This window comes from Perna viridis, chromosome 6 (genome assembly GCF_037379345.1).
Source record: "Perna viridis isolate PV_CMFRI_1.1 ecotype Kerala chromosome 6, ASM3737934v1, whole genome shotgun sequence".
NCBI classification, from domain to species: Eukaryota; Metazoa; Mollusca; class Bivalvia; order Mytilida; family Mytilidae; genus Perna; species Perna viridis.
Window position 1 is genome coordinate 43,497,658 of NC_142450.1, and position 10,760 is coordinate 43,508,417.

General features: G+C 32.6%; 1 protein-coding gene across 1 annotated transcript; it reads right to left on the bottom strand.

Annotated features, from left to right (window-relative positions):
* Positions 1 to 372: 372 nt before the first annotated feature.
* On the bottom strand, positions 373 to 7,080 carry LOC148615144 (trophoblast glycoprotein-like). The gene has a single exon (XM_088589762.1). It carries the CDS (start codon positions 6,848 to 6,850, stop codon positions 5,666 to 5,668), a length of 1,185 nt encoding a protein of 394 aa, XP_088445888.1. The 5' UTR covers positions 6,851 to 7,080; the 3' UTR covers positions 373 to 5,665.
* Positions 7,081 to 10,760: the final 3,680 nt, after the last annotated feature.

A 10,760-nucleotide genomic window follows, 5' to 3' on the forward strand; every position in this document is an offset into this window, starting at 1 on the left:
CAAAATGCACATCTCCAGATAAAGTGATCTTACACACCCTGAAGGTACATGAAAAACCAGTAATATATAATAAAGGAATTGACGGCAACGATTTGTCAGACAGTAAGGTGGAAAAAGTCTACGTCTATAACTTGTAAAATTCTTTTCTTTTTAATGCACATAAAGCCATTCAAAAATTATGTTCAGCGTGAAATAAATGAAGACTTGCACATCGACATAAGACACCTAACCATCTTTTATAACTTGATCAAACCCATAGGGCATAGTTTAGGGGGCGTTTACCAGATGTGTGAACAAGTAAATGAACTGAAAAGTTAATTCCAATATACCCCTCAAACTTTGGTAGTCAGAGGAGGGATACAGAAAAAACCATTTGAATTACAAAATTTATTCATTAATATATATCATAACATACAAAGGCATGCATATCAAAATAGTTAAAAATGCATATAAAAAGGCTAATACCATCAAAAATATTTTGGCAAAAAGTGAGCTCAATAATTTTTAGTAAGGCACTTCAATATTGTCCTTAGACTACCTGTTAATTTTATGTTTCCCTTTTTTATGAATTGAACATCCAAATAATCAGTTACTGCAATACTTATATTTGGTGTAGAATATTTCAATTTCATAATAAACTTTTAGTTTTACATTGTAAATATGTAATGCTTAACATTATCACTGGTCCTACAAATCTGATTAATTCATAAGTGTATCAAATGTGTGCAGGCTAGGTAATTTGAAAAAAATCAAAACAACTATATGAGTAACTATTTTTAAACACAAAAACTTTTCAGGTCTTATCTAAATCAGAATTATATAAAATGAGTTATTACATTTAAATATTTATATTCTTTAAAATTTCATAAAAAAATCATATGTAATTGCTTTTACGAAAGACAACTATGAAATATACAACAATTGATAAAATTTTCAAGTCATAAAAAATACATTGTATGTATAAAAATAAAATCACAACCAGTAGTAACAGATCACATAAAAATCTATAGTACATATATATATGTACATGAGAGAAAAAAAGAGAAACAAGTGTTTCAGCACCTGCAATTATTTGGTTATGCTGCACAGCATTACAAGGGAGATATTCAAGAAACAAGTGTTTCAGCACCTGCAATTATTTGGTTATGCTGCACAGCATTACAAGGGAGATAATTCAAGAAACAAGCGTTTCAGCACCTGCAATTATTTGGTTATGCTGCACAGCATTACAAGGGAGATATTCAAGAAACAAGCGTTTCAGCACCTGCAATTATTTGGTTATGCTGCACAGCATTACAAGGGAGATAATTCAAGAAACAAGTGTTTCAGCATCTGCAATTATTTGGTTATGCTGCACAGCATTTCAAGGGAGATATTCAAGAAACAAGCGTTTCAGCATCTGCAATTATTTGGTTATGCTGCACGGCATTACAAGGGAGATAATTCAAGTTCAATCATTTACCTTGATATAAAACGTTGTAAACAGTAAATAAGCATAAAAAATACATGTACCTATTGTGCCTATGTACATGTACATACATATGGTTGGGGAAGGCATGGGTCATGGTTCATAGGACACACTGAAGCTAAATGCATTTTTGTACATCCCACTGATCTATACAGAAATTGAATTAAAATGATAATAAAATCTTCGAAAGGGTGCAGCATGACATGACTACAGTGGTTTAACCCTGAACAATTGGGGCAAGTATGGACATTCCATTCAAACTTGACACAGCTCTGAATTTTGTTTATGATTAGACATTTGACAAAGGATAAAAATTTTATCAGGACCAAAGTGGTCACTTTTTGGCCCTTATTCCTAAAAGGTTCCAGTCAAAACCTGCAAAATCAAACCCAATCTTCCTGTTGGTATATGACACCTTGTGGTACAATTTCAAAGCAATCCATTCCCTCTCATTCGAGTTACTGCCCAGAAATCATGAAAAAAATACTTTCTGGTCCTTTTGTGGCTCCTTAATCTTAGGAGGCCCAAGTCACAACCCCCAAAATCAATCCTAGTCTTCCTTTTGTGGTATGGCACCTTGTAGTAAGATGTACAAGAGTAAAAAGGTAGCCTTACGACCCTTTTTGGCCCCTAATTCTTATGAGGTTCAAATCTTTACTCCCAAAATCAGTTTGTCTTCCTTTGGTAGTACGGCACAATGTAATACAATATCAAAGCAATGAATTTACTAATAGACAAGCTACATCTGGAGATCAGGAAAATGTGGATTTCTGGCCCCCTTTTGGTCCCTAATTTCTGATAAGTTACCCAAAAAATGATTCAAGTCTGACCATAGTGGTATAAAATATCATGTGGAACAATATTAGACATTCCAATGCTTTTACTGGAGTGACATAAACATATATAGACATTGCAGTTAAATTATATGAAATACTTGTTTTAGGCCCCTTTTCGGCCCCTAATTCTTAAAAAGTTCCACCCATAACCCCCAAAATATATATCAACCTTTCTTTAGTGGTTTCGAACCTTGTTATATATTTTATTAAGATCAACAGACTAATATTAAAATTATCATACGAAAATCAAGTATGTAATCCCAATCTATCTTCAAATTTCCGTACTATTACATGCCGTCAATCCCTGCTATATGTAAATGATTTGGTTGATCATTCTTATAAATTGTATGAAGAAATGAATACCGCATTTTCATGAATATGAAATATTGTAATACAAATAGGGAATATTTTATGTAAATATACAAAAAAAAGTGGCAAGAAGAACATTAGGTATGAACTGTGCAGGTAAAGGTTACATGTCACAACCACCATATACATGAATTATTTTACAGGAATGTATGTGGAAATATCTAAAAATAATTTCTTGTGAGAAATAAGATGTCAAAATTGGACATATAACTAAAACATAAAACTATAATGTGCATATACAAAAAATGAAATCTTGTAGTCACAAAATACTCACATGGCACATTAAATGATTTCAATGGTTGTACTGGATTTACTTGTGAAAAAATTACCATACCAGTTAATCATAAATATTTAAATCTAGTGGGAAGAAACTGAACATATTGACAAGTGAATAGATGGAAAGTACATTTTTTATACAGTGTACTTTATCAGTTAAAAAATTTGATAAAACACTATTAAGTTTATTACATGTTACTGTACATCTCTAATTTTAATCTACATAATGTACATGTACATGTACATTAACAATGTACTTGACAGGATAGTCAAGTGGTATGAAAGTTCCCATATACATGTAAAAGCAGGAAAAATTAAAAACCATTTCAGATATTAACAACAAAATAATACATGTAGGACAAGGGCAAATTTATGGATAGAGGGCAATCAACTAAAAAAATGTAGCTTTATAAATATATGTACATGTACAAAAATGTATCAAATAAAATCAGACGAGATTATTAATAAAGTTCCACATTTACTGAATGAGACTGAGAAGGTATTATTTACAATGTACTGTACAGGGATTGAATTTCAGAATTTTTTTTACTAGCTAAATTTACTAAGTACTGAAAATTTACACTAGCTAAATTTAAGTTTTTGGGGTTATTTCTGGACTTTACCTATATGACATATAGAATTCCACAATCAAATTATAGCAAGTGGAAATAATTTCTACTGGCAAAATTGAATTTCAACTTGCATTCAGCAAGTATTTCCCCTTAAATTCGATCACTGCTGTAGACTGGGATCAGTTGCATGTACATTGTACATGTATCTAATAAAGAAAACTCAAGGCCTTAATTACAAGGTTAAGTCTGGGGTATAACCAACAAAAGAAGTGACTGTTCAATGCACAAACTATAAATCTACATGTAAAATATACATAAATGTACATGTATAAATGTATGCAATAGTTCTTAAATGTACATAAAAAAAATGTATGGACTTTATATCAAAATGCAACATACAAATTTTATATATCAACTAAATGTACATGTATATATATTCTACAGATTTAAAAGAGACTGTTACAATGTATGTTTCTGTCACATAGAATGTACAGGTAAACAATTTACAATCCACCTATAGGTATTTACAGGTAAAATGACATCAAAGGTAATTTGACATGTTTAGCCACAGTATATAGGTGTGTTTAAATTAAAACATTGTTATAGGTACAAGTCATGGTTTCTACGGTAACTACATTATCAACACATGAATAGAAATGAGACACTCATGTGAACTGTAGAGCTGGTCATTAGTCATCAGAATCATAACTTAATTTAAAATTTATCCACAGCATAAGAAATCATAACTTAATATAATGTTGACTATCAAAAAACAATGTAACGTGTAATTAAAACAGTGACTTAGAAGAATAAGATTATTGGAAGTCTACAAATTTACTTTGAGTATTAACTAGAACATGTCACAATGGCTTCTACATTGTGCAAATGTACATTTTCATACATGTAAATGTATACATGTGTAACGGGAGCATGAATATTGATGTTAAAAATCAATACTACATGTGAACAGTTGTATGTCCAAAGAAGATTAAACTGACAATCACCTTAACAAAATAAATATTGAAAGAATAAAAGGTCATAGTATTGTGATAAATATTGTATAGAGTTTTATCATAAACCATAAAAATGACAACTGAATGTGGAATTAACAGTGTCCTGAAATTTTAACAACAACAAAATGATGATTAAACTTTACATGTACATTTGTATGTGGAATGAATACACATAAATGTTTATGTAAATGACTGACCTTTCTAACACTTCTATTTATACATGTACATGTACATTATTTTCATTTTACTGTAGTTACATTTGTACATGTATATACTGTATAATAGCCTGTCCTTCTCAGTCATGCAGCTTTATCCCCCTACTACTGTGGTGCTGTGCTCTGCAGAGTTGTATAAATTTTAGAACAGGATGTCTAAAATTAATTGTGTTCAAGTTCTCCAAAGGCAGTTTCAATTATATGTACATGTATTTATCAGTGTTCTAGGATTTTTCAAAATTTTAGGTTTCAACAGGAAACTCCATTTCCCACCTTTGAAGTTTGCTTTCCAAACTTAACAAATCCTTTAAAAATTTCAGGCTTTCTACTTGCCAAAGGAAAAGTGGGGCATAATAATAAACTTTCCCACACCAAAAAGGGCACTTTATCATGGGTGACTGGAATGTGGAATCCTAGAACACTATTTTTTTTTTTTTTTTTTTTTTTTTAGGAAAGCCTACTTACAGTCAGTAGGCATGCCAGTGAGCACTATTCAAACTAACATTTTTTCGGAGAACTGTCAGATACTGCATACAAATACATGTATATAATCATAATAATTTACTAATCTATTGACAGGTAACTAGTTTAAAATTAAGAGGGAGGGTTCCCAGGGTTGGAAACCTTTACCCATTTGTTGAAAACTTTGACTGCTCATTTAGTGCAAAATTTAGACAAAATTGAGAGAATAATACATTTTGTAGCCTAGTATTACCCTCCCATATTTCTTCATTTTCCTGAAACTCCCCACCCCCTGGACACTAGAAGTAATGAAAAATACTTCAACACTGACATCACATACTACATGTAAATGTCCATACATCGTACATGTATGCAGGTACAAAAATGGAAAATGCACATGTACATTGTACTTCCTCTTAAACCTGAACTGATTACTTTAGAGACCTTTAAGTAATTACACTTCAATGTCTGTAGCATTTTCATTATTTACGGAGGAGTATCCTATTAAGTTCTCTCTTGCCAAGGACCCAGTTTTCATTGCAGCCATTTTAGTTGAGATGAAATAACGAATTTGATTCCTTTTGATGAATGCAATAACTACCAAAATCAAGGCTATAATGACAAACATGGTAACTAGTATTCCGACAACAGCATTATTACTTGAAGATCCACTGTTGATAGACAGACATTCAAAGTCAGCTGACTGGAGGGATAAAACAGATTTGTTGAAGTGTTGACCATCATGGCAATATAAATTTTGTCTCTTTAGAACATGAACCTTTGTTCTTTTTAACCAGTTGTGAAAGTCAACCAACCCACAGTCACAATCAAATTCATTTCCATGGAAATTCACAGTGAGATTTTTAAATTTAGATGAACTCTGAATGAAATTAAGTGAATACAAAAGCCCATTACGGTCACGTTCTGGCTCAAAGGTCATTATACTATTGTAAGACAAATCAAGAAATTCTAATTTAGGCAAACAGTCCCTATGATACAGTGTTACTTTTGGCAACAAATTCTGTGCAAGAATCAACCTCCTTAAATTTTTCAGTGCACATAGTGCATTTGCCGAGTCTTTATCAAACACTGAGAAATCATTGTTATCAAGAGCCAACACTTCTAACTTATCCAATTGATTTACAAGAAATAACAACTGAAGATTTGCCAAGTGAACTTTAGAATCAACTTGATGATGAAAAGCAGAACTCATATTTAACTTCTTCAGATTTGGTACACTGGTGAACACATGCGCGTGCTCTCTTGAAATGTTCCATTGATTGTTGAAAAGTATCAGTTCTTCCAAGTTCGGCATACAGTGTAATGTTTGCCCATATATTATATGAATATCATTATTTTGTAAATCCAATTTCTTCAAATTCTCAAGTTTGTATGAGGAGTCTCCAGCACAACTGCCTAACAAATTCTTCGGTAATTTTGGTATTGTTCCATCAGTAATGTGAATTTTTTCTAACGTAGAAGTTATTGTATTATCGAAAATATCGCTTTCAATGTCTTTCTGTGTAAGTCCTTTACATCTTAGAACTGTACGATGACAAACACATTTCTTACCACACAGATCCTCAGATCGGACAAAGCTTATCAGACAAAACACAATGAGTAATTTCACTTCTACCATTGTATATCCAATAAGTATATTACACAATTCTTTTTATGAATCAAGTTTTTTATCTTTTGATTTGTCCTTTTTATCTTATTACGAAAAGTTTGGAAATGTATATCACCCGTTGCACGGTGTCGATCGAAATAAACATTACACCGGAACTATAGTGCTTTGAATGGAATATTATTCTCCAGTTTGATGAATATAAAAATAAAAAACGAAACGAAATAGGGAAATATATACGAACACATATATCCCTGCCGAAAGGAAACGAAAAATAAACAAAACTTTAACAAACAAAAAACAAAAACAAAACAAACAAAAATAAACAAAAAAAAACACAAACAAATAAACATAAACAAAAAAAAAAACAAAAAGGAAAGTATGAAAAGGCTACCAAGATAATAAATACTCAGTTTCGGGATACAACGAAAAGTTATTTTTATAAAAAGAAAAATACGACCTATATGTTGCAGTTAAACAATTAAACGGAATAATTTTCTAACATACACTGTCGCTGGTCACTGTCGTTAATTAATATAGATAGGTATGGAAACCATAAGGAAAACTCTAGTTCCATTTCAATAACCTGCACAGAGACATGTTCAAAGAATGTAAGGAAAAAAGTCACAATAAATAAATTCACAGTGTATACATACACTCAGGTGCCAAAAGTTTGTCAACTTTTTTTCAAGATGGCGTTATTGTAAACAACAAACGTCACAATAAAAATTAAAAATCATACCTTTATTTATGACATAAAACTTCAATATTTTGTAATAAATCCTTTAGACATTAACACTTGTCGGCAACGTTTTGGCAATGTTCCGTATAGGCTCTGCAGGTATGTTACACTGATCTTATTCCAGGCCTTCCGAAGTTCGCGTTTTAGGTCCTCCGTGTCTTTAATGTGAAAAATGTTTCTTTTTATGTGATTTTTCAAGACCAGCCAAACATTCTCAATCGGATTTAAGTCCGGGCTCTGTGGTGGCCAGAAAAACGGTTGAATTCCATTTCGCTGCTTCCAAGCTTCGGTTTCTCGGGACCTGTGCACGGGACAGTTATCATCCATAAACTGAAAGTCATTATTCGGAAAGTGTTTAATGATAACAGGCCATAAAAAGTCATCTGAAGTCTTGATATATTTCTCCGAATTCATATTTCCGTCAACGAATGCAAGCAGTCCTCGTCCGACGTAAGTAATAGTACCCCAAACCATAAGCTTCAGACTACGAGTCGGGCCCTGATTCAGATATCCAAGACAATAACCACGCCATTTTTCGTTTTGTTTTCTCCATACCTTCACTTTACCATCCGGTTTTATAACAATAGTCATCTCATCACTGAAAATAACTCTCTTCCAGTTACGGTTAGCTGTCCAATGTAGTTTTCCACGACAGAATTGTAGGCGTTTCTTCCTGTTAACCTCGCGTACTCCAAGTTTTTTCGCTACTGTCCTCCTATTATACCCAAGCCTCTTCAATTCACGTTGAACTGTTCTACGAGACAGTTTCACAGGTGTATCACTATTAAGTTCCGCTGTTATGTCGTTCAAACTTTTCCGGCGCCCTTTCTTTACAATCCTTGTCAATGCGTTTTCTCCGCGAACTGTCAAAAGTTTGGGATGTCCTTTCCTTGGTGCGTTTTCGTTGTTTCCACGTTCTCTATACCTCTTCAAAACTTTGGAAACTGTAGACTTATGTATCTCCAAGATTTCTGCCACTTTAGACGACTTAAGTCCACTCCTAACCATACATAGAATGGTTTCTTTGGTTTGAACATCAAGATCTTTACCTCTCTTCCCCATGTTTATAAACACGCAAATAATGACGTAACAAAGAAAATGACGTCATTTTTGACCCAGTCACCGTAAAAGTTACTTATTTTACTATTTTTAAACCAACAATTACAAAGTTGACATGCATTGACATTGTCACTATCGGTATCGGAAAAATTAAAAGGGGGCGTGGCCGGACTAGCGTACATGTGAAAGTTGACAAACTTTTGGCACCTGAGTGTATGTGGAGTTTTTACGGAAAATGTCAACTGTAAATGATTAAAAAATGTATTTTATCATTCATTTTGTACCATTTAATACTGAAAATTAGTAATTTTATATAAAAAATAAATTTAAAAAAAACATTTTATCAAATATAAAACAAAAAAAGTACTTCATGCATTGCTTTTGTTGCCATGTATGCTAAACTCTTTTCAGTAACATCAAAATTACAAGTTTTCGTAAAAATAACTCCAAGATAATTGAATTCATTCACCATTTCAATTACGCTTTCTTTAAAAGTGAATGTTAGGTCACGAGGGAGAGTGCCCATGCCACATACTAACACTTTTGTTTTATCTACATTAACTGTCAGTTTCCAGATATCACAGTACTTTGAAAAGGCAATCAATTATTTTTGTTAACCAACTACTAGGCAATATTCCTGTGTTTATGAAAATACCTGATGTATTTTTGTTATACTCATTAATCATCTTATCTTCTCAGCATGCCTTACTATTCTTCAGGTTGTTAATGAGTAATCAAGGGAACCAAGGTTATAGCGGTAATCTAGGGAAAAAGACATGGAAAACAGACATACACAACACAGAACATAAAGTAACTAAAATTATACATAAAAAGCGACAAAAGCAATACATTTAATGATCTCGTCTCTAGAAATGTAGCCGTTTATATAAGCATTTGAAAATTCTATAGGAACATTTTGGACAGTCGGTACCAAATGTTGGCCATCTTCAGCAGAATTCAACAGTTTAAAAAAATGTCACAAAGTGTATCTAGGCTAAAAACCACTAATTCCACTTCCCATAGGCTTCTATGCTAATTTCACAATATTCAATGGCTTCTCTGGACTTTACCTTAACTTTAACCTGCAGAGGACTATATATCAGCATGATTCTACATATGTCAGCTCACAATCCTCAGAATGGCATGTGGGGTTAGCAGACTTGCAGTGCAGTACTGGTCACCGGAAGTGAAGGGTCTATAGGCTAAAAACCACTAATTCCACTTTCCATAGGCTTCTATGCTAATTTCACAATATTCAATGGCTTCTCTGGACTTTACCTTAACTTTAACCTGCAGAGGACTATATATCAGCATGATTCTACATATGTCAGCTCACAATCCTCAGAATGGCATGTGGGGTTAGCAGACTTGCAGTGCAGTACTGGTCACCGGAAGTGAAGGGTCTATAAATAGCATGGGAAATCCCAGTGTTTTCACAAGATAGGGGTATATTTAAAAATCATTATGGAGATTAAGCTTCACATCACAAGAAGCAAAATGCACCTATAAAATGTACAGAAATGTTTTTCCTTTCAGAAACTGTTTAAATTTTTTAAATAAGATGAGAACTTTTTTCACAGCACTATGAGGAACAGGGGCAATTTCTGCGTAGGACTATTTTTGCGTACGTTCCAAATGCTCATTGGTTGAATTGGTGGTCTGTAACCTCTATATCGATATTTGGTTGATTTTGTACTTTGTTTTTACCAAGAATTCTAGAGGTATTTTGAATATCCTATGCAAGAGTTTTACAATAATCTCTTTACTTATTATCAAGAACTTTTTTATCTAGTCTTTCTGCTATGTTCATATTTAAAAAATTTCATCCGATTTATTTGATTTATAGTTACGTTTAAATTATCTAAAATTCTGTCTCAGAAATCTGCAACCTTGATCAAACCATGGTTTTTGATTTTTGATATTATTACCATTGTTAATTTTATTCCTATCCCTTTTATTTTGGTAAGTTCCAAAAGTTTTTGCCGCAGAGTTAACAAGGATGCTACCTAAATCTTCCAGGACGGAATTCATCATGTTTTCATCTAAATTTATTTCCTGACAAACATTTTCGAGTTTTTGTTCCAAATCGCGTACTTTATCAATATCGTTATTTGAATGAAA

Bases quoted from the DNA above. Each gene is read 5' to 3' on its own strand.
- LOC148615144 (XM_088589762.1), bottom strand. From the start codon at position 6,850: ATGGTAGAAGTGAAATTACTCATTGTGTTTTGTCTGATAAGCTTTGTC.